The sequence below is a fragment of the Tetrao urogallus genome, assembly GCF_951394365.1.
Source record: "Tetrao urogallus genome assembly, chromosome: 7".
NCBI classification, from domain to species: Eukaryota; Metazoa; Chordata; class Aves; order Galliformes; family Phasianidae; genus Tetrao; species Tetrao urogallus.
In genome coordinates, this window is record NC_136820.1 from 13,956,181 (window position 1) to 13,981,650 (window position 25,470).

Genomic DNA, 25,470 nt, shown 5'->3' on the forward strand with positions numbered 1-25,470 from the left:
TAGCTGTATTACATATAACACATGAAGTCCAAAGACTGGGGCATTTATGTATTGTGTTTGTGTACATTATCCGTGATTACTGATGATTTCAAGTGCCTCCAGATCAAAGTGATACAGCTGTCAAACAAAGATGGAAGCATGTGCTCAAATATTGCAAAATTTTAAGTCTGCCTCTGCAGTGAATTCAACCTATCAGTTTTTATAAAATAAGAGGATTTTCTCCACAGATCTACTCAGAACTGTAGTAGCTGCACAGTCATCCTAAAAAATGAGTTTTGGCCTGAGCCAAGTAGGTGTTGTGTGGAAACAGGAAAACAGTCCAGTGTAATACTGTGAAATGTAAAAGATGAATGGAAGAAAAAAAAATCAACTTATCATCTCCCCTTGATGTGTGAAGATTTTCTTTTGTTTCCCTTTTTAATTTTATTTTATTTTTTCTTTTTTTCTTTTTTGTTAGCTGATTTTGGTCTTGCAAAGCAAAACGAAGAAAACAGCAAACTTGCATCAGTAGTGGGAACTATTCTGTACTCTTGGTAAGTACTACTGCATACAACATTGTGGAACATACAACATTTTTTCTCTTACCCCTTCTTGTGCATTGGCAGTAATGAGTTAAGTTGGAAGAAAAACGAAATGTCTCCTGTTCTGAGGAAACTTATTAATCTTAAGCCTTTCTTAAGAATTCTTAAGAATAAAGAAATTAATTTTCAAGAAACAAGAAAGGTAGGTAAAAATAAGATTTAGTTTTAATGACTCATAGCATAATTGGGGCTGTCTATAGTGTATGTAACTGAGAGCATTAGATGCATATTGGATTCTCTCAAACACAGTTAAGTGTGAGCAGCACAGAGTTGACTTTTGTGGTATTTATGTATGGATATATGCCATTTAACTGAAGTTACTGTATTGCCAACAAAAGTGGAATCAAGGTAAAAATCTAACTAGGAGTAAGCACTAATCCCAGTATTCATCTAATGACAGTTGGTCTGTTCTGGGCATGTCATTTATGTTCAGAATTTCTGATGACTGAAATTCTAACATCTGAAATTAATCAAGGAATTGCTAATTGGAATCATAGTTCCAGATCTCTCTTGTGTAAGATTATTGGTTAATCTTTGCCTCTCCTTACTAGTGTTATATTTCAGAAATATGTCTATGTATATGTTCAGCTGGAGCAGATAAAAATATTCCTCATTCCTACACAAGCTTGTTCCAGCTTCTTTGCAACACCTTTTTACATACAGCGGCTGTTTCTTCAGTGACTTCCTGTTTCTTCTGTTAAGCATTTAGCTTTCTCAACTCAGAAGTTCGCTTTCTTCTTCTTCTAGGAAATTCCTGTTGCTCTTGTTCCATTTGCTGTATTTTGCCACTTCCAGCTCCCTTAAAGTGGAGTTCATTTGACATAGGAATTTGAAAAAACAAACTACAATCAATGACAGATTAACAATCCAAGAATACTGCACAGCATTCTATCTATGGTCTAACTATCTAATGTATCTATAATATGTTTACTCTTTCTACCAGAACTTTTCATTCACAAAGTATCTGCCAATTAGGAGAAAAACCTGATGCAACATAATATCCTAAGTAAAACTGGAAGTGGCGTCATTCTGAATCATTTCTGACACCAGCACTGTGTCTGTGGCACTGACAGAAGTTAACAAGCCTTTTCTAACATTGATCTTAAATCTTTTTTTCTGATGACCACATGTGATGATTGTACACCTACCCAAATTCTTGGCTCATGTCCTCGTAATAAGTTATTAAAAGTTCTGAGCTATTAAAGGGACTACTAGTGGTTCTTCTCAATTACGAGGAAAGGTCAAGAACTCGGACTTTTGCCATCTGAGAATAATAAACGTTGCCACTTTTGAGACTTTTTACTTGAGATTTCCTAGAAGTCACTAACTCTTAAATGGCTCCAGAAATGAGTCTCTGTAATGTGTTAAATGTTTAAGTCTATACCTTAAAGACTAATGCATAACCTGAAACTGGGTAAGGCAATTGCAATGATGCATTAATTTGTTCCCTCCGAATTCTCTTGTAGTATAGCACAAATCATGAGTGATGGCTTGGGTAGTTAAGAGTTATAAGATTTTGGTGTGATTATCTCCTTATCATCTTTTTGGAGCTTCTTAATAAAATTGGTTTTTGTTCACTTTTCCCTGGGCAGCTGTTGATGGGAACCTAATGTGCTTTTTTGGACAAGTTATTTGCAAATTGTTTGCAAGCTACAGCAATCTTTAGAAGTTTCAGTTTACAAACCCTACCCCAGTGGTCCTCTTGGTCATAAGATGTAATTTTCTTGTCCTTTTTTCTCCTGTTCACTTCTGTGCAAAATGTAACTGTCTTTGGGTCTTTTCATGTTTTGTGGGAAATTACTCTTTGAGAGTAGCTCTGCAAATATCTTACAGATTTAAATATACACACACACAAATATCATGGAGGCAGTGATCCCTGCCTGCACACCATCAGAAGACAGAACAAGGAGAGGCTGTGTATGTCTTTGTATTTAAAATGTATACTGCCAAGAAATTTAAAGTGGTGGGTAAAGCACTAGTCTTTCCAGTACCACGGCCATTTAAAAATGTTGGAAAGGTTTTGCCAAGAACTGAATGCGTGGATTGCCATTTTTGATGTATTTGGTTGGTTCTGTGCATGACAGAGGTGGTTTTTTGTTGTTGTTGTTGTTGTTGTTGTTTTTTTTTTTTTTTTTAGATATGAACCTGTTCACAAATAACTGACTGTGTTTTTAACAGAAGTGATGAGGCTGAAGGACAGAAGTCAGAGTATAGAGTTATTCAGTGCTTGAACTTTTTTTTTCCTTTTCTTTTCTTTTGGATGATTTAAATTGAGGTGAATGGCTTGAAAGTAATCAAAATATTGGGATTGCTTACCTTGCAAGAGCAGCAATATTAGTTCTTGCAGATAAAAGGGTAAGGATGGAGAGAAAGAGCTATGTGACAAGACAGCATTGTCATTTTAGAGTGGCAGAAATTGGTTTCTTCTGAATTGACAGGAAAATGGTTCTGGGGAGTTTGAATTGCAACTTACCCTTCTTGGAGGAGTACAGAAACAAAATAATAAATATCAAAATAAATAGTGGCTGATAATTATTTTTTGGACTTGGCTATACGTCATTATGCAGGCTTAGATAAAAACATATCTCTCTGTGTACCAAACATGACCTGTAAAAGAAAGTACTGAATCCATTTGTTAATCTATTTTATTAAAAACTAAGTCATCACAAATAACAGCAGACACGGTTTCATATTTAAAGAGGAGCTTACAAATTATTTTTTCCAACTGTGATATATTCAAATTCTACTTCATACTATTCTTATTCTAACATCACACTAATTAAATTCCTTTTAATTCATTGTGTCCTTGAATTGAAAAACCCAACAATGTGTCCATTTAGAATACAAAATGTATCAGATGGATTTGTTTACACTTAATACATAAAAAATTGAGGAGATGACTGCTTTAGGGAATTGGTAATGAATTCTGAAGTGATTTTCCAGCTCATAAATCATCGGAAACAATCTGTTCCAAGTTGATGTTGACAGAGTCTTTATTATCCAGCTGTCTTGAACACCTACCCAAAAGAGGTGGCAAATTGTGCATTGTAAAAAGAAAAAAAAAAAAAAGGAGAGAGGGAGCACAATGGAACAATGTTTACTTTCATGTATACCCACCACCCACCACTTATTTGTTTCACAAAGTGGATTATGAAGGTGTATCAAAAGCAAGAGGTTATCTACCCTTATCAACTCTGAAAGGGTAGATCACGGCAGGACAAGGGGAAATGGTTTTAAGTTGAGGGGGGGAAGATTTAGGTTGGATGTCAGGGGGAAGTTCTTTACAGAGAGAGTGGTGAGCTGCTGGAACAGGCTGCCCAGAGAGGTTGTGGATGCCCTGTCCCTACAGGTGTTCAAGGCCAGGTTGGATGGGGCCCTGGGCAGCCTGGTCTGGTATTAAATGGGGGAGGTTGGTGGCCCTGCATGTGGCAGGGCGGTTGGAGATTCATGATCCTTGAGGTCCCTTCCAACCCGGGCCATTCTATGATTCTGTGAAGAGGTGAAGAGATGCAAGTAAAAATTTGTTGAATCATGTTTATGGTAACTGCTTTTATAATTATATAAGCATACAGAATTTTTTTAGAAAAAAATCTGGGGAACATTGTAAATTTTGAGTTTGGTTGGCATGCAATTCCTTAAGAATTTGAATGATTTTGAAAAGCTGTTGAAAAACTGTAAAGAAGAGCAAATCTCTTAGGTGTCATTAAGAAGCAGGTAACAACATTTCCCACTAGTTGTGGTTTTAACATGATCTTTCTGAAACATCGTTATTCTAAAATGTCAGAGAGCAGGTACTCAAAACTATACAGAAAGTTTTCTCCTCCTGGTGTTTTGAGGAAAATTGTATTTCCTTTAATTAGAGGTAATACTGTATTTTTGTATTTTCCATTATTGTTGTGGCTGTGAAAGAGGATTCCTGGACCTTAATTTCTTTTTATGGAGTACATATTCAGTCTGTATACTGTGTTATATTACCTAAACTTCATTGAACAGCTGGCTCCTGGAGAGGACATTCGGTTTGATTAAAAGTATGACAGAAGTTGAATAATTCTTTCAGTATATGAATACTTCATTTTTATAAGAGGATCTTCTGAAAGGCAGTTAATAGAAGTATTTACTCTGATAATGAAATGAAACACAGCAGTGAAAAGTAATTCTGATAGAGCAGCTTTAGTTTAGGCATTGGTTTATAATAAGATATGTCAGCAAAAAGCTCTGTGCAATTTGAGGTGCAACATGCCATTCCAAAAAAGATAACTAGATGAACTTCAGGGAAGAACAATAAAAGTAATTGACAGTGATTGAGTTATGAAAACAAACCTAAAATGTCTGAAGTTTATACAATTTTTATAAAGCAACTAAGTTTGACTAAATAACAACAGAAAATTCACATTTGAAATGTAGACAACACCACATCCAGTCTTAAACAAACTTATACATGGGAGAAAATTTTATATGATGTAAAATGTAGTAAGAAAGCTTGAAAACCTCTGTACTGACATCTGGAAAAATGTTTCAGTAGAAATGATAGAAGTCCCTACCTAAAACATAATACTATACATGAGAGAATTCTACATTCTTGGACTGAAAGAAAGCCACTTTGCAAGTGATGTGAACTAGTTCATACAGATTTTTATTTTTTTTTTTTCTGTCTATGGATCCTAAGACGGGAAGGGTTTTGCTCAGAAATGCTTAGAAGTATCTTACAAAGTCAACGCATAGGTTTTCTTGATGAAAGTTCATGTGAAAACATGCAGGTTAGTTTATACTTGTTTTCTGACAAGAGAGTGCTGCTGATATGGCTTCTAAAGAGTTACATTAGTACTTGAAAAAATATAAAAGCGCAGAGTATGTAGTGGTCTTATAAACTCAGTGATAGATTTAAACTGCTGAAAGAACAAGTACTATTCTACCAAGACAATATATTGTAAACAAGCAATGTATTTCTTGGAAATAATTTCTTCTATGGGACTTGTATCACAATTCTTTTAATATGTATAGATTTGCTTCTTTTGACTAAATGACTTAAGATTCTGGGTTTATAATCACTTTAGAACAGATAACTATCATTAATACTTTATTATAATAATATTGGACTTTTCATCAAACTCATTTATGAGCTTGTGAACATCTTCTAGTCCAATGCTACTGGTCTTTGTTCGCAAGAGTTTTTTCTCATTCATTTCTCTTTTAAGTAATGTCAAATAAGCTGCATTGAGGTGAGCAATATTACTCTGACATCTGAACTGCAGGACATGAATAACTTTGGTGGCTTTAATCATCTTAGGTTAAGCTGCCTTTAATTATATTTTTCATGGAGGCAGCTCAAATTTTCCACACCTACAGTCCTCAAACACCTTGTTTGTGGACAGCCATTCTTTACAGGAGCATCATAAAGAGGATGAATATTATTAATACCACGTGATTTTAGACAGATGTATGTTTGTGTTTGAAAAATATATCTGTTCTTAAGAAAGTTTCTTTTTCCTGGACTACTGATCAAAATCTAGGTTCTCTACTTATTCAGCTACATGAGCAGAAGTCATTGATTTTATAACAAAAGAGGTAAATGCAGTGTTATCCAGAGATATAACAGTGAGTTTGCCATATGCCCTCGCTTGCAAGCAAGCAATTGGTATAATTTTATAGAGGTCGAGATGCTCAGTTAGTAAACTGAGAGATGAAACTTGAAAATGAGTTGCTAAAGGCTTTAGCTTATTCCTAGAAGGAATTTTAGTGGGAATGTAGAGAAGAAAAGTGTGGAATTAAATATTTTTAACATCATAGGATCATGTGACAGTTCAGTTTACATCAGTTGTCCTGTTTTGTTTCTGGACACTTTCTCATGTATGTTAGGTTCCAGGAAATCCAAATACTTAAAGTTATCTAATTGATATGTTGTTGTCAGAAAGTAATCTCTATATGACTGGATTTCATTTTGCTTCGATGTAGCCATCCAAAAACTAGACATCTAATTCAAGTCAAGCAGTTAGATGACTACAGAAAAAAAATTGTCATTTCCATAATGAATTTCATCCCATCTTTCTTGAGCAGCTATTTTAGGGCGAGATGAATCAAACTCTCGATGTGCTTGTCTCTCTCCATTTGCGACAGAGGGAGCTGGAACACTAACTTATCATAAATCTAATTTTCAGGAGTTTAATTTTAGGTGAAATTAACACCTTATGTGAAATTGGTTATTTGATATTTAAGTTTATTTTTGAGATATTATAAAATAGGACTTGCTACTGCTTGTAGTCATATTCTTGCAAATAATTATTTTTTCATATCTCCCTTTCAGTTTTGAATATTCATGTGATTTCTTGTTAAGCTTGGCTGTCTTGTACAAAGTACACCGAATAGAATTTATTCTAGAAGGCATATAGCTCAATAAGCAAAATCATTTACTATTTTTAAGTGTTCAGATTTCTGTTAAATTGAGAGAAGACGAAAGGTTTTTCCTTTTGTTGATCTGTTTGTAAAGTTACAGATTTGAGGTCATTCCCTAAAGCATTTTGTAGGAAATTGCTGTTGTAATTCACTGGAAAATTTGTCTGGTTAGAAAGAATCAGTTTTGAAAACTATCTGTCATAAAATCATAGGATGAATAATCCTTCGAGCTGGAAGACACCTTTAAATGTCATCTAGTCCAACTCCCCTGCAGTGAACAGGGACACCTATAGCTGGATCAGGGTGCTCAGAGCCCGTCCAGCCTGATCTTGAATGTCTCCAGGGCTGGAGCATTCACCACATCTCTGGGCAGGCTGTTCCACTGCTTCACTACCCTTACTGTAAAAACCTTTTTCTTATATCCTCTTTTTATCCTTTATATCCTCTCTTTAAGTCTGAAACAATTTCCCCTTGTCCTGTTACAGCAGACCCATGATGTATATTACCAACACCTTTTAGAATATGAATGTTTCAGTTTCTGTGTACATGGGTAGCGCTTTCCCACAACTTACAAATGTAATTTGTCTACAGCATTTCTGTTAAAACTGGCAGCCCGACATTCTGCTAGTTATTTTTATATGCTTAAGAATACTAGATGTGTTGTCCGTGGAACGGTGCTTGCCTTCAGTAATACAAATAAAAAAGTACATTGAAAAGAGATTTTTATTTTTCAGGTTTCAGAATCTGACTTTTACCTCCTCTTGCTGTTTTAGACTGTGTACCATGATGCATCTGAAGGAAAAGTCAGTATAAATTAGCACTTCAATGTGTTTTTCTGCTTTATGTCTCCCAGAAGCTCTGTATGTAATACTGGAACACTAAACTACATATGGATGGTACTTTGATTTTTCCTTGTATTTACCAGACATGCATATGATGATCTTGAAAATTCAGAAGCATAAAACCAGTTGAAACAATGATACAATTTTGAGCTTAATTAGATATATATTTTTTTACTGTTAATGTGAAATTTGCTTCTTTATGTTAGTAATAGAAACATCACCTTTTCTGATAGAGTCTTTAAAGCTTTTAAAATTGTCTTGAAATAAGTTAAAAAAAAAAAAAAAAAGCTTAGAAACATGTAGTAGTTTTGCACACTGGCAGCAAACTTTTTTTCCAAATCAACAAATATAGTGTATAAACAAGAAGGTCAAATTCACACTTAATTGGATCATTAAAAAATATTTTGCCAGTATATCCACACATTGTATTGTGTATCCTGATGAGAGGAAATAAGATGACAAATACACTTTAACTTTTAAAAAGCTAATAGAAACCCCTCAGCTGGGTACAGTTTCATGGGCTTTTATGTAGAGCTTCAATACTTCTGGTCAGTTTGTAAAAGGTTCTTAAATATTGATAACCTGGTCTTTGCACTGCTTTTTTTTTTTTTTTTTTTTTTTTTTTTTTTTTTCTTTCCCCAAGGTAGGTAAATAGTACTGCATTCATTTCCCTACTAGATTTATGAAATACAATATGCACAGAATACTGTTCTGGCTGGAAAATTCTAGCAGCCCAGAATTTGTTTTTATGTAGAAGTATATATATATATACTTATATATATATATATATGTTCATATGTACATAGATGAAAATATACATAGATCGCTCGGAAAGTAATGCCTCCTATTTCTTTCCATGGAAACTACAACGGATACGAAAACAATAACACTACTTGATAAAGCAAATTCTCAGCTATAGAACACTATTTTTCAACATTGTCACCACTATTAACCAATTTGCACAGATGAGTAGTCCGAGATGCTCTTTGTTTCATGGAGTGACAGCTGTGCATGGCCATCCAGAACATGTCTTATCTTTCACATCACTGTTGACACTGCTGAAATGCTTCACCCTTTACCTCATTGTGTTCACATCCTCTGTTTGGTTTCCAGAAACATTCAGCAAGTATTGAAAAATGTCAATGGGTTAAATTGTTTCAATGTGGAGGAATTCAATTACACCTCTTTGCATCCTCTGCACTTCCATGTCAGACACCATTCTGTCAGACTGCCCCTCTGTTGCCATCTGGCAACAATATGTAACAGATATTGGTGGGAATGCTCAACCTCTACAGCTCTACCATCACTACCTGCCTCTGATGTTGTGGGCCAATATAATAAAATGGGAGGCAATACTTTCAGAGCTATTTTTGTATAGATATGTACAAATATACACACACACATCTCTATATATAAAACAAGAAGTGTTTGTACATGTAGAGATTTAATTCAGTTTAGACAGTATGAGGCAACAGAAACAGTGAACATCAGTGAGATTTATCCTTCCATTTTAAAGATACTTTAAAAATAAGTGCTTAAGCAATGAAATGTTTATTTGCTACTGCTCTGTGAGATTCAGAAAGAACTCGCTTTTACTGGCAATGAAGGTTTATATGTGTAAAAGCAGTGAAAATATAAAGTTGCTAGGAAAAGGTAAAATATTCTATCAAGTAAATACATGAATCTTTCACTGTCAGATATGCATGCTCTTGTAGGACAAGTACAAAGATGGTAGAACACAAGTATGTACCTCCCTAGTCTACTTTTGAAGAAGAACACAGAAGCCCTCAATGTAAAAGTCTTCTGCTCTGTTCAGCAGATTTTGTGCTCAGAAGAAATATTCTGAAGGTTTATACATATTTTATTAGTTTAGTTATATTTTGATTAACTATTCTTTTCTTACTTAGAAAAGGATAAAAAAAAAGTTTCAACTGAACATTATGAACTAAGGCTAAACCTGGCAGTTGTTTCAGTAGAAGCTATTTTTATTTCTATTACGGTAACCTCTTGGCAGTTGTTTATTATGTCCCCTCCCTACAAAAACAACAACAAAAAAACGGGGCCTGTCAGCTTCAGTTGTTTTTAAGATTGTGATACAAATTGCTGCAATGAAATTATTCAAGTTAAAAAATAACTGGAAAAATAAAATCAGCTATGCCACTCCTAGGTCAGCACAAACGTGTAAATACACATTGACGGACCAAATTAGAGAGCTTACTTGACTGGAAATAATTAATAATTAGTAAACTAACTTTCTTAATAAAGGAAGGTAATGCTTGCTCTAGAAAATGAAACTATTGAGATTATACTAAGGGGAGCGATAATACATGCGAAAGTTATCTCTCCTAGCTGACTTCACCCATTTTGAAATTACATTCACCATCTGGTGGCAGGAGGATTTATTACACTGTAAAATGGCAAACCAAAGATAGCAAGTTTCATCCCTGCCCCTGTACATTTTAAATATTGGTGGAAATGATTAATTTTCTATAGTCAAAGAGGCTTAGGATGTTTGAAGGAGTGTGTTTTGTGAGGAAAAAGCATATGTGTAATAGCTGTGTATAATAGTTTACAAATATAATTACTTAAGAATTTCTAATGAGAAAAATAAAAATGCAAGTTGGTAGATAATGCAAGAAATTACTATAGAATTCTTTGGCAATAAATTTCAAAATAGAGAGCTCTGAAGGCAAAAAAACCCTAGAGACTGAAAATGCTGTTCCAGCTTTGTCACTCCAGGGACAGACAGAATAGACTACCTCCAAAAGGCTGCTTCTTGTAGGTGAGAAAAGCAAATAGCTTTTAACAGTTTTCACAGAATCTCTTTTTTGAATTGTCAGTTGTATGGCTCCTGTTCCTTCTTTTGTTGCTATTCTAGTAATTATGAACCTACCATACGTACTAAGTGTGACCTATAGCTTACAGCAAAACATCCAGAGAAAAGATTATTACGAGCAACTTTTTCATTTTTCACCTTTGGGAAGCTAGGATGAGTAGCTTTTCTCCCTCACCACCTACTCTTCCGTGATTCAGAGGACTGATTATAGAGAAGCTATGTTCTCTTCATACTACTCTCCAATACTCACAAAGCATTCTGCAGTAGTTTAGTGAAAAGCAGAATCTTTCACATGAACTTAAATTTAAGTTCCTTCTTCTATTTTGCTGTAATGAGTTCTACCAGCAACTGACAACAACTAAAAGGGCAATCCACTACAAGCGAGTATTATTTTATAGATCTTACCTTAATAAAGAGATCTGAATATCTGAAGCTAATAGAAGCCATAAATATTTTTTCATTATATGGGACAAAAAAAAAAAAAGTAAAGCAATCTTGTCTGTCATCTCTCCTCTTGTCCCATTTCCATCATTGCCAGTTTGTATATCTCCATAGGGAAGGAAGAAGGGATAACCATATTTTGTACTCTTCTTGCCTCCAACTGTATATGGCTTGGGTAGCTTCCTGAACCACATATGGTGCCTATGAGTATTTGTAGTACCACCAGTAGCTGCAGAAATGTCTATCAGAGTGTACAGAATGAATTGAAAGAATTATTATGATAAAAGCAATAATTATCATTCATTCTTAAAATCTTCTGCAGTTGTATTTGCTTTTATTTCTTTGACCTTTTTTTTTAATATCGTAATCTCCTTTCTGGGAGGTTAGTCTTGAGGATTCACTCTTTAATTAATCCATAACTGTCTAGTAGAAATCATGTCTTATTTGAAGGTATGCCTCGTATTACAGAGTCAAATACACCGACCTGTATTTACATCTGTCAGAAACACTGTTAGACTGAGCAGTGAGCACTGTACCAAAACAATTCAAAATTGGCTTATTGAAGTTCTCTGCAGCATGGGAAATCTTCACCAGTTGTGTCTCATGTAAAGTCAGCCTGATAGTATTGAAAACATTTCTTAGAAGCTTTAGAAGCTCTAGAAAATCAATGCTGTTTTGAAAAAGTCATTCTTTCAGTTCCTTCCTTCCTTCCTCTCCAAATTCAGGACTTCTTCCTTCATACTGGAACATCTATCCAGTAAAAACTAATGTGATCATGAGCTTATCCTGTGAGAACAGTCATATTTCATGTAGATATGTGATAGTGTTAGTGTAGAGAATCCGGAATCTGCTTGTGAAGTTCTAAGTATTCTTCAGTAAATATCACAAAATAGCATCAGTGGCTAAAGTTATAAAAGCAAGTTTGATTATAAAAACGTCTCAGAGGCTATATAGAGATGATTTGCTGAAATGGTTCTGTTTTATAAATAGAACCAATATTGATAAGATTTAATTTTTATTTGCTTTTTACCCTAATAAAAAATTATTAAATTAGCTTCTAAATTAGGTCTTTAATTTTGCAAAAATAATTCAGAAGATTAAACAGATAACTCTTTGGATTAATTGATGACATAATCAAGTTCAAGACTCATTTTCAGGCTGTTTGTGTAGACTGTCATTATATGTGGATATGGTGAGCAGGAGTGAGCTTTCTGAGAAGCAATTATAGATCAGTCTATTCAAGGATACTGAGAATTTAGAAAATTATTCTGTGGATGTATTTCTGTGTCTCTGATTGAGAAGAATTTAGCCTTGCTTTTGCTGTGGACATTCATTCAGTGAAGGACTCTCCTTGATACAATGCAGCAAAAGTAAGCTCCTGCCATGAATATACAATCTGGAAATGAGCAGTGATGTGTAAAGTTAGAAGAAAACTGCAGTGAATATTATGAATAAGTTAATTGCAAGCACAAAGTGACTAATTTTTAAAGTATCTGCTGCCTCTCTTAATATTGGACACTGTGGGTATCATAGAGTATAGCATTTGCACTGCTGCTTTGCAGCAGTATGATCAGCCCCTGAAGCAGTGGTAATTTTTTATCAGCTCTCAGAGTTTCTCCATTTAAGTATTTTATTTTTACACTGAATGCATTTTATGATGTGGACATCTGTTTGCTAGAAATTTAATTAGTGCCACTGTTCTATTTCATCCAATCCAGATCTCTTAATCTAAGAATCAAAGACCCGCTTTTACAAGTAAACCAGAAGCCATACCAATGTCACTCCCTTAAATCATTATTCTGTACTTTTTACTAAGACAGACTTTTATAGAATTTTTATGGAATAAATGTCAGTCTGGTTCTACTCGTTCTTTCTGGTCTTGACCAGACAGTAAGAGTTTATACACAGTTGTCACCTGAATTAGATAAACTGTATGTGTTCCCACCATCCTCCTGTTAGTGGGCAGCTGAACACAGGAACAAAACAGGGATCTTTCTGTTTGACATCCCTCAATAGTATAGATCCAAATGGTGCAGCTTGACTGCAAAACTGTTTTACTAGTCAACAAGTACTGTACCTCACCCACGTTTCTAACTAGCAGATGGTGAGGTTTGCCTTTAGAACGCGGTGAGGAATTTCACCACTTCATCTCATAAAAGTAAATAAATAATATTCGAAATTTCTATTTGAAATTCTAAAGTATTGAATTCATTAGCTATGAAAGCATAGTATCATATACATTTAGGATTTTAGAACCTCTGTATCACTTTTGTGGTCACATTATGTAACTTTTACTTCAGTCATTTGCATTTTTCTTAAGTATTTCTATGAGACTGTATGTACATTAAGGTGCTGGCCATCTTCACGTGCTAAATATCAGACTTTTGTTCTGGAAGAAATGACCAAGTAGTATGCCTCTGGAAGTCCTCCTTTTGATTAAAAAAAGAAAAGAAAAGAAAAGAAAAGAAAAGAAAAGAAAAGAAAAGAAAAGAAAAGAAAAGAAAAGAAAAGAAAAGAAAAGAAAAGAAAAGAAAAGAAAAGAAAAGAAAAGAAAAGAAAAGAAAAGAAAAGAAAAGAAAAGAAAAGAAAAAAGGATTAGATAGGTATTTAGAATGGGAAATCTTTCAGCATGAACAAACAGACCACATATTTTCAATAATTTCAATCAATTATGTGTTCTTGTGGAACCATGTTAAAACTACAACCTTCATAAACTTATCAGCACTGTATTTTTTTCTGTAACTTCCAAATCATGGTAGCAATAAATGTGTTTTTGCTAGCCACCACTCCAATGGGCTGATGTTTTCTCTGACAGTCAAATTAGGTTCTGCCTCATACATTAATACTAGATTCTGCTGAGCAGGTCATGGTTGCTTCTGTGTGTCTCTATGGCCTTCTGTCTTCAACATATTATTTCAGTGACTGCTATGCAAAACCACACTATCACCATCTGTATGTTAACTGCCACATCAATCCTCACTCTAATGGACATATTTAATGTATCAAAATGAAAGTTCTTCAAGGCCCTCTGAAGAACTGGTATCACAGTGAGGAGTAATGACAGTCCAACTCTAGAGAACGTGTTATGTTTTAACATCATGTTCAATACTCTTTATTCATCTCCATTGTTCTACAATAGCAGCAGCAAAATTAAAGGGAAGTACCTAATGAGTTTCACACAGGAATCTTTATCTTGCCTGATGAATTTCATCAAAAATGTCTGACCTGTCAGACTACATCACTTCCCCACAGTGACCTCCATTCTGAATTTATGTTCTATTAAGATCACTTAATATCATTTCCACATAACAATTTATCTAAGAAATGTCAGCTAATTTGTTTTAAAATTTATTTTTTTCATTTGTCTTGTACAAACTGGCAGCACACCTTCTAGCACCATATCCAGTCTGCATCAGTAACTGAATTTGCGCAGTACCTCTTAACTCCAATTATAATTTTGTATTTCCACTTAAAGAATTTGACTAGTAAAGGAAATGCAACCTTTTGAAAGTAACTGTATAAGCTCTGGAGGTATATTGCAGTGACTGGTGATTTTTTATTTTTATTTTTTAATTGAGGCTAATGCTCAATGAAAACTATTAATTAAATACTTATGGTTTGCACTGCTTTTCACTTAGCCCTGAAGTTGTAAAGAGTGAGCCATATGGAGAGAAAGCTGATGTCTGGGCTGCAGGATGTATCCTTTATCAGATGGCAACTCTGAACCCACCGTTTTACAGCACCAATATGCTCTCCTTGGCAACTAAGGTATTCAGATTTGCCAGATCAACTCACCCATTATTCCTACATGTGATCACAAGGTCCATGAAAATTTGTGTTTAAGGCTGTAGAAGCACAAAATGCTTTCTGCTCTGATGTGTGAATGAGCAGGAGCATTCTTCACAGTATCAGTTACTGTTTTTTCATTCTACTTGCAAAAATTGCTTGTAAATATAAGTACTTCTCAGACTGATATATTTTTATTGCTGCATTATGTGATTGGGTTTTTAGATATAAAAATTCTTATCACTATAATGCGTTTTCTATAGGGTTGTATATTACCCTGTAGAGTTGTGTGGACGTTTGGATATGATTAAAAATAAAAGAAGAAATCATTGTTTTTTGTAACTGTTTCCCTTACTCAGATATTACAGTCCCCTGATCTACAGTGGCTATGTACATTAATGTGGATACCTGATTAGAAGTGATATTTTGCATTAGAAGATGTGTTCTAAGTTATTTTACAAGTTAAAGTTGATGATGTAATGCCTACCCATCAAATTGTTCCAAGAAGTATGTATCATATGAAATTTCTAAATAAAACATTGGATTTTTTTTTCAATTAACTATAGGTATTTTATTTTACAGATAGTAGGGGCTGTGTATGAACCTGTGCCGGACGGACTGTACTCTGAAAAAGTATCATTTACCATTAAGAGGTAAATCTTGTTTTGTTCTTGCTGCAGTATTTGTTTTATTTGTATTATTTTTTCGGCTGACTTCAGCAACTGCTAGTATTTGTCTCTGAATATGAAATGTCTACTGATTTTAAGTAGTATGCTAGTAACATACTCAGTATAGGTGAATCTAACAACTGCATGACAGTGTAAGACAGTACATTTCAGAGAATTATAGAATGGCTTGGGTTGGAACAGATCTTAAAATCATTCAATTCCAACCCCCCTGCCATGGACAGGGCTGAGATCTACTGAAACAGGCTGCCCAAGGCCCTATCCATCCTGGCCTTGAACATCTCCAGGGATGGGGCATCCACAGTTGCTTGGGCGGCCTGTGCCAGGGCTTCACCAGCCTATGAGTGAAGGCTTTTTTCCTACTATCTAACCTAAATCTAACCTATTTTATTTTAAAGTTTGGTCCCCCTTGTCTTGTCATGGTCTGCCTGTGTAAAAAGTAGATCTCCCTCCTGCTTATAAACTCCCTTCAAGTACTGGAAGCAGTGTTTCTCCAGAGCCTTCTCTTCTCCAGGCTGAACAAGCTCAACTCCCTCAACCTTTCCTTATAAGGGAGATGCTCCAGTCTTCTGATCACCTTCCTCTGGACCAGCTCCAGCAGCTTCACATCTTTCTTGTCTTGGGTCCCCAGACCTGGACACAGTACTCCAGATGGGGCTTCACAAGGACAGAGTAGAGGGGGACAACCAGCTCCCTTGCCCTGCTTGCCAACTTTCTATTGAGGCATCTCAGGATACTGCTGGCCTTCTTGGTTGCAGGTGCACACTGATGGCTTAGGTCCAACTCTTTGCTTATCAGGACCTTCAAGTCTATCTCCACAGCACTGCTCTCAAGGCATTCTTCTCCTAGTCTATTTGTTTAATTTCATTCAGTTCACAAGGGCCCACTTTTCACGCCTATTCAGGTCCCTTTGGATGGCGTCCTTTCATTTTTTTTTTATATCAAGTGCACCATTCACCTTAGCATTGTCAGCAAACTTGCTAAGACTGCACTCAATCCCACTGTCCAGGCCATTGACAAAGATATTGAAGAGCACTGGTCCCATTATGGGCCTCTGGGGGACATCACATACAGCAGACTAGACTCAGTACTGAATTTTAATATGCCAGTGCTCTAGTTAATCCACTATACATCAGATTTTTTTTTTTTCCATAGAATTACAGCATTTTAAGTAATGTTCAAGTACAGCTGTAGATCACTATATGATGACATTCATAGTTTTGTGACTGATAGTAGTACATTTCCTGCTACCTTCTAATTCTGTTAATGAAGAGAGAACATAGTAGTGGAGGAAAAGAAGAACCTGTATTTGTTTCACTCACTCATCACATATTTCGTTTAGTTACAATTACATGTTCCTGGTGTTAATGTAATAAGTGCGTGAGGCACACTGTGTGAGTATAGAAAGTGAGTTGGTAAACTAAAAGATTTAGCTCCCTTGATTGCCCATTTTAGAAAAACTCCAAAAATAGCTTTAATAGCTTTCTTTTTCAGTCAGATGTTGAATTCTACTTCTCAAAAGCACTTTATAGTGCAAGGAATGTAACGTTTTTGTATTATATTTTTTGCACAAAAAGGTTTCTATTGTTTAAGGACCCTGAGGATGAAGAAAAACAAAGAGGATAGGAACTAATAGAATAGAACTAAGATTTAAAAGGTCATTAAATGTTTTGAATATTTACAAGTATTTGTATTTGGAATAACTGGGTTTACTAATTAATTACTCACCATTTAAGAATAAAGTAGTATTCCCAAATGTTTCCAGAAAATACCTTCAAGTCAAGATACATATCAGTATTGATATGTATGTGAGAATCTGTTCCCTCTATCTTCTCCTTTTCATTGTTGATGATGACAAGAAACTCTATAGTGGAAATTTTTAAAGGATTTTTTGAAGGTCAGCTATTGATTTACTCTTTATAATTATAGATACAGACATGTATAAAGTAGGCCTACTCTAAGTCCCATGTAATTATGAGATTGGTTGATATATTAATTATTTACTAAGATTAGCTGGTTTAAATAGATGATTAAATAGGTATCTGCATGTAAAATTAACATTATTTTTCTCCTGTAATGTAAGCATTTTCCAGCTTTTCTAAAAAGCAGTGGGTAGCATGAAAAGTTTGTTTATTCTCTTACTATGGATTAATCCTTAAATGAGATATTATGTTTAGCTATTAGTTTATTTTTGTGAGATATTTAGATAGAATAGAGAACATGAGAGAAATTCAGTAATAGGGAATTCTTACTGATAGTACAGATGAGAAAACATTATCAGAAATGAAGAAGTTAATTTCTGAGTAACTTTAACACAATACCTGTGAAAGATAAAAGGAATACGTTTTTTAAAAAAAGTTATAAGGATTAGAAAACATTGAAAACTTCATTTTATAACTGAAAAATTGCATTCAGTATTGTCATTATTCAGTATTATGGTCATTATTAAGATCCAATTTTATTGGATTAAACCACTTTAAGAGCGTTCTTTTTTTTTTTTTTAGAAAGTAATATTTTAGAAATAATACAATCATTCTGTGATACTTTCTTTAAGAAGGAGTGTTGGGTCAATGTATGCTAGTTGGTAACTATTACTCTGCATGCAAATAATAGAAAATTATCAGATCACTGGATTTATTAGATTTAAGACAGTTTATAGTACATGAAGAAGTGTGTCTATCAGCTTTCAAGCCTTCTCTAAGTAAGTCAATGCTTTGAATGTCTTGAAAGATGGAGATCCTACAACCTTCCTAGATCCTCTTCCAGTTCTTGTTCACCTTTTAGATTAGAAGTAGTAATACATCCTCATATCTAGTTGGACTTTCCTGTTTTGCTGCTTGTGTATATTACCTCTTTCCCTATCCCCTTTGAGAATTCATTCATTTAGCTTCTATGCTATCCCATTAAATAAATAGCAGTCAGCTCTGTGTATCTTGCTCAGGTCCCACTGATCAAGGTTTATTATCTCTCTCTGTCTCAACTGCTCCCAGCAATTTAGTTTTCATAAGCTTTTTGAGAATTCATTCAGTTGTCTAGGCTATTAATAAAGATGTTAAATAGTACCCAGTCCCTGAAGAATGCTACTTTCAGCCATCATCTGGACTTTGCACTTCTGATAACACCTCTTTGAGCCAATAATTTCAGGCAGTTATTTACCTAACCTATAATCCTGTGGATACTGTGGAATATCACGTCAAAGACTTTGCTGCAGTAAAGGTATCCACAGTGTATACTGCTCTCCCGCTGTCTACAGAGCAGCAATCTCTCATCATGGAGAGCAGTCACACTAGTCAGATGTGACTGAAACACAATAAATCCATTCCAGCTGTTCCCAGTCACATATTTGTCTTTTGTGTCATAAATATAGCAAGTATTTAAAATAATGATTGTCTGTTCCTGTAATTCCTGCCTATAAGCTCTTGACTATACCAAGCCAGCTGTTGACCGGCAGGCTGCTTTCTCCCTGACTCGACATTTTTCCCCTCATTGAAAGAATTGAGGATTGCCACTTCAGCTCCCTGTCCTTCTCTCTTCTATCCCAGTGCTCTGAAGTCACATTTGGTATTTTCAGAATTAGCCCTAGGGATAAATTGGTGTCTGTACGGATGAGCAGAAAGGGGGTAATGAGCCAAGGGTCAGATGAGTCTCGGTAGTCTTTCCACAATGGCCTTTGGTGTGTCAACACCAAAGCTGCTGTGTCGGACTGTCCCTTATAGGCTTGAGCAGAGCTTCTGGGCCCCTGTGTGTCCCTGCTGTGCTATCTGTTGTGACAACTTCTACATCTCTGTTATCTTGCTGTATTTGTTGCAATCTCAAATGGGAAAATACTGCTTGATAAATTTCTCACTATGAAGACTTCTGAAATAACATTTTTATAAGCTAGCAGATGTTCTCTCTTCAGTCTTTTTGTGTAAAATTATTTATGCCTTTCTGAAGTGCATCCATTTTTAATTTTTGAGAGTGTAAGAAATAAAATTTGTTCCCTTGCTAAATTTCTGTTTTGTCCCAAGTGCTGGCTGCCATGGTTTGATAATTATCAATGGAGGAATGCAGTGGTAGCAAAGTTTTTAGAAGGAAGTAATTAGCTTTCATTAAAGAATGTTTCTTTTTATAGGTGCTTGACCCCTGATGCAGAGAAACGTCCAGACATAGTGGAGGTCAGTTCGCTGCTGTCTGATGAGATGATGAAATATTTGGATGTTTTATCTACCTCCCATCTCATGTTGGAGAAGAAACTGGATCGGGAGAGAAGACGAACCCAGAGGTACTTCACGGAAGCAAACCGAAATGCAGCAGCCTGTCAACATCAGCTTTCTATTTTACCACAAGTAAGTACGTGCATTAAGCTTTATTTTTGTTTATCACTGTTTGCCATACCTAAGAAAATAAGGTTAAAAAAAAAAAAGAAAAAAAAAAAAGGAGGCAGAAAAAATAAACAAAACTGAAAAGACCAATTCTCTTAAAACATTTTCCATGCTGGATTTTTAATTTATTTTCAACTAGATATTCATTCACTGTTTTTTTTTCGTGGGCATCCTCATACAGCAAAAATAACAGTATCTTAAAAAGTGCTTTCATTTCAATTGGAAAATGAAAATAGAAATTATTATGGAGGTGCTTCCTGTTTTGATAGAATCTGACAGTATTTAATTACTAATAAATAGTTACTAATATTTAATTACTAATAAATGTTTAATTGCACTTGTGAATGAGATTTCACTACAGTGGAACATTGATAATTTTGGGTATGATTCTCAAACAATGGAATCTAGAAAATGGAAAATACACACATGATTTTAAATTACAGATTTAAAGAGCACTGATGCTGGTATTTGTTAATAATTTCTTACTGTCCGATACACTTTTGTGAATATACCTCTTAATGTTCTTTTATTTGCTACAGACTGTTTTAAGCACTCATCATGAAGTAAATCAGTGTTTTACATGATGAACCAAACTTCTATGTGATCCTGGAGAATTTACTTAAAAAATACAAGCACAATTTATTTGTGTGCTAAAACCTCACTGTGATAATTATTGTTAAGAGCAGTTATAAAGTAAAATTATAATTTACACCACTGCTCTTGTCTGTCCAATTGTTGTATCACTGCTAGAAACACTGACTCCTTTGATCATGGGCCAGAAGTTTGCACTGAAAAACCTCTGTGTAGTAAAGAGTTTTTCAGGAACACATTGTCTTGCACTCATGGATTTTTTTGAATATGTTTTCTTCATGTGTCTGATTGAGACTGTAGAAATTGTTATTAAAAGTACAAAATTTTTTTTTGTTTTATACCTTGTTTTCAATAAAATGTTGCCAATGGCTTTTAGGGAAGAATGATCTATCCAAATACTTGTATAATAACTTTACATTGAACTTAGATTTGTATAAATACATAACAAAATAAATGAAAAAAAAGATACACCTATGTTCAAAAAGAGAAGGAAAGTCCCTCTGTATTCTAGGGTAAAATGGCTAGTCTTCTTAAGGAAGGAATGCATTAATTTTATTTCCACTCCAGTGGATACTTTATTTTGTATAATAAATGAAACAGATACAGCAGGAGAATCTGGGAAAGATCCAGAACTCCATGGAAACTGGGAGAGTATGGCTCACTAATGATAAGTGGAAGACCTGGCTGTAAGTTGTTTTAAATAAGACAGTATATCAGGATGGGATTTTTCCAAATATCTTAGGGGTGTTACAGAGCTTAGAATTAGAAGGAGCCAAGTTATTTCCTTGCTTTCAGCATTGAAGAGAAACTTTATGAAGTTGGAGGATTTCTAATAAAAAGAATAATTATTCCTGAAAATTTTTACTTACAAAAAAAAAAGGACAATATCCTGACATCATTTATTAGGAAGAATTTCAAGCAGCTGATCTTTAAATAAAAACTGTGAGGTATGGGCAGCCTAATTAATCTTAGTCAAGGCTCCAACAAGTCCATAGCTAGGTAATTTGTCATTTTTCCAGGGTGTCAGAGAATTCAGTGTTTCTGCCATGTAGTTCAATGCTTTGTTGAAGCCAGCTACCTTATACTTTGTTTTCTCTCTACTGAAATGTACTTTTTGCCTCCTTCTTCATCCCAATTGTGTCATATTGTGAATGTTTCCAAAATAAAGAGCATGCTCTGTGTCCTTGCTTATGGAACTATACACCATATATCTTTTAAAGCCAGTGTAGAATCTCTTTCATACATAGCTTAAGTCCAGTATAGAAACTGATCAATAGGCAGTGTGACAGACTGGTGAGCAGATGATGCTGAAGAAGCATAGACACCTCGCCTGAAAAATATGGCATAAAATCCATCCTTGAAAATAATTATAAAAATAAACAATAATTATCAGCTTTCACTTATATGATTTTATTTTTCATTGTCTTCCATAGATATTGTTGTTGATGTAATAATAGGTGCAGTTGTAAGGATAAAGGGTGTTTAATATAATTAGTGTTTTCTGTTCTGAAAGGTGAAAATTTGCTGACATAACACAGGGTACAAGGACCTAATACAGTAGTTGTAATAGTAGTAATTGTCTCTTGGATGGTACCTTTCATTTCAAGGTAGTCAATATTATATTTTTGTACCCTGGGTAGGAAAAGATGGAGAGGAAAAAGGTAGTTTGTGCAAGGTGATCAAATAGACTAGTGGTAAAGTTGAGTTTCCTGACATCCAAGCCAAATCTAAACCCCAATAACTAATAATAAAAGTATATTTTTTATATTTTCTTTTAAAGATGTAGAAGAGTAACAAAATATGATTTTGATAGCATTTTTTGAGAAAAAAAAATAGCCCTGTAAATTTTGTGATAGGAATTTGTCAACTATAATATGTATAAGAAAATAAAAACCACTTACTCCTCCTGCTACTCTCAGCAGCCAGTCTATCAAGTCTGCCCATTTTTAACATATTTTTGGGGAGAAGCTTCCTTTTCTCCATTTCTGTGGTTCTGGTTTGTGCATCTGGCACACAAGGTCTGTCACATTTTTTCTCTATAGCAGGATTTTGTAATATTTCTTTGTTTGGGAAGTAAAGCTGACTTTTACTTGTATTCGTAATGTCACTTGAATACAGTTTTTATTTTAAAATCCATAGATAGAAATTCATATACGCAGATAAGTTCTGAATTGTGCACCAATGGGATACTAACAGTGAATAAGTATGTACAATTTTGGGGTTTTGGACATAGTGCAATCTATTGGGGTACATCCATATCCAGCGCAGGGGATCACTCATTAACTGTGTTTGGTCTAAGCTGGTCCATTTAGATTACCATTAGTTGAGTGTGTTGTCCTAAGGTTCAAATGCACAAGACTGCTCATTAGCAACATAAAAGTTTCTATGTAATTTTCCCGGTTTCACATTTTAACTGATAGGTCTTCCATAATCCAGTGTGCTAGACAACATGGCATAGAGACCTAAGATGAGTAGTCTTATCTCTAGATAGAATTTTTATCTTCAGGTAAGCACCAGTCCTTTCAGACCTAGATTTGCAGCTATCATGGTTTTATATTTCTGGTAGACTAAGATGTCACTGCCTAAAAACATACATTGATTATTCTACTTGCAGCAGCTTGATTCCAGGCTATACTAAGAAACCAGACTTATTCTCTTGCAGAAACTGTTTGTCTGTTCATTGTCTGGAAATAATGGAAGAAGCAATATAGCAGGACATTTAAATTTGAAGAGCCGATAATGGCTGACGCAGTTTTCTGTCATCCATGGCATGAGTAATCTACCTTCATAATCCAAATGTAGATCATTAGAATACTGTATTATGTCTTTTCAAGACTGGTTTAGAAACACAAAGAGCATATCTAAATTCTACAAATAAGTTGAGACTTCTTTGTATTTCACTTATATCAGAAAGACCACAATGAAAATAACTGTGATGTATTTTGTAGGAATACCTCTAAATGCAAAACATGTTACTTCTCCCATTTTTCTATATCCACAGGAATCAATTCTCTTTATCCCAATCTGTTTCTTCACTCACAGTGACGTGTGGCCAAAAGGGAAGAGTTAAGACTCGTAGTTTACAAATCCATACCTTTGTAACCACTCTGCAGCCTACTAGCAACTCTCGTGATAAGAAAAACAGTAGTCAATCTATCCAGCTTTAAAAAAAGGAGGACAGGCTCACAGCTATTTGAAAGGCAAAGGAGATCAAAATGATTCAGCCGTTTTCATCTACTCATTTTCCTCCACACCCAAGTTCACTTCTGCACTGTTGGCAGTTTGACCCTGCTAATAATAACGGTAGTTTCTAAGCATCACCACCTGCATTACAAAGTAGTACTTAATTAGCAGTTTAGTTTGAATTCATCTATTTTTCTTGTCAGTGTAGATACAGAAAGAAAAAATGGACCAGTGTTAATTTTAGTTTCCTTTTTCTCTGGATGTCTATTTTATTTGTTCAGTCAATCAGTGTGTCCTGAAAGGAGGTGAGGTGGAGATTGGCATCTTATCCTGCAAAACTGGAGATAGAATGAGAGGGAATGGCCTCAAGATGCACCGAGGGAGATTCAGGTTGGATTCTGGGAACAATTTATACTCCAAAAGACTGATCAGGTGCTGGAACAGGCTGCCTAGGGAGGTGACTGAGTCACTGTCTCTGGAGGTGTTCAAGAAACTTTTAGATGTTATACTAAGGGACATAGTTTAGTGGAGAAGCTTTGGTGGTAGGTGGATGATTGGACTGACGATCTTGAAGGTCTTTTCCAACTTTGGTGATCCTCTGAAAATGCATACTTTTTACTTTAATTTTTTTTAAAACAACTGTGCGTGAACACAGTGAGTGTTTTTGTATTGGTTGAAGCAAAGAGAGGGATTGACTTTAAATCACCCAGAATGTTACAGGTTATTGATGTCGCAGCAATATGGCCCGATCATGGGTGAGGTCACAGGGATGTCATGGAAGCTTAGCAATCTACAAGTCTTTTCTTCATCCACCTTTCACTCCATTGGTTTTGTTCTGGCAGCTTGCTGTTTTGGAATTTATGTAGCAGGCATTGGAAAAAGGAATAGTTATTGCTTTTAAGGATGCTCCCATTAAGGATGAACGTATTATATGTTTAATTCAGCTTCAATGTATATGTCAAAGTACTTCAATAGAATCATGGAATTTGAGACAAGTCTGCAGGCCTTAGAGCTACCTGTCACTCTTGACAGGTGTTTCACCCTTCAGTCATAAAAATGTTTAGTGATAGAAAGTCTCTATCATGCCAAGGAGACTATCGTGGGTTAGGGAACAGTTTGGAACCAGAACTGAATGAATAGTAACTGCCTTTACTGTCAGTGATTGTATATCCATCTCAATCTTTTATTCCATCCAAAGATAATGTGTGGAAAACTATGAACTGTCCTGAAGTAATTGGAAATCCTGGGCATGTCCATAGCACATCTGCACTGTGCTATATGTTGTATCTGCAGTTTGTGTCTTTTTTTTTTTTTCTCAAGAAAATGTTAGTCTCACATTGTATGCTTGACACTTGCTATCTTTGTCTTGTTTCCGGGAGATATTAGATGGACATAAGCATGTGCATAAGATGGACATAAATATGTGGGATGTATGATCCTGAAATTTCCAGATCCACTCTTAACTGTCATACAGTTGTTCTGAGAGCAGTAAGTTCAGCAAGTCCACAGAACATTAGATTTACAGAGCACATTCAAACCTATTACACAGTGTGCCCACTTCTCTTCGCAGGATTTCAGATGGTTAAGTCCTTCCTTTGTGTTGGGTGATCTTAAAGTCTAACTTAAATTGCACTTGTTACAGCTTAAGCTGCATGATTTCTCTCAGTGGAAATCATGTGGAAATATGTCTCCTCTGTCATTTATTTTCTTTGGGCTAAATAATCAAATTCCATCAGTCTGACTTTCTAATTCATGTCTACTAAGACCTCT

At 35.0% G+C, this 25,470-nt stretch overlaps 1 protein-coding gene across 1 annotated transcript in view; it reads left to right on the forward strand.

Moving 5' to 3' along the window:
- Positions 1-25,470, forward strand: part of NEK10 (NIMA related kinase 10) — a gene marked incomplete at both ends in the record, with an annotated part of 74,831 nt that overhangs the window by 20,781 nt on the left and 28,580 nt on the right. Inside the window, 5 exons of the mRNA XM_079538585.1 lie at positions 458-533; positions 7,706-7,774; positions 14,729-14,858; positions 15,459-15,529; positions 19,677-19,890. Of these exons, the coding sequence (XP_079394711.1) occupies positions 458-533; positions 7,706-7,774; positions 14,729-14,858; positions 15,459-15,529; positions 19,677-19,890 (560 nt within the window). The remainder of the gene's footprint in view (positions 1-457; positions 534-7,705; positions 7,775-14,728; positions 14,859-15,458; positions 15,530-19,676; positions 19,891-25,470) is intronic.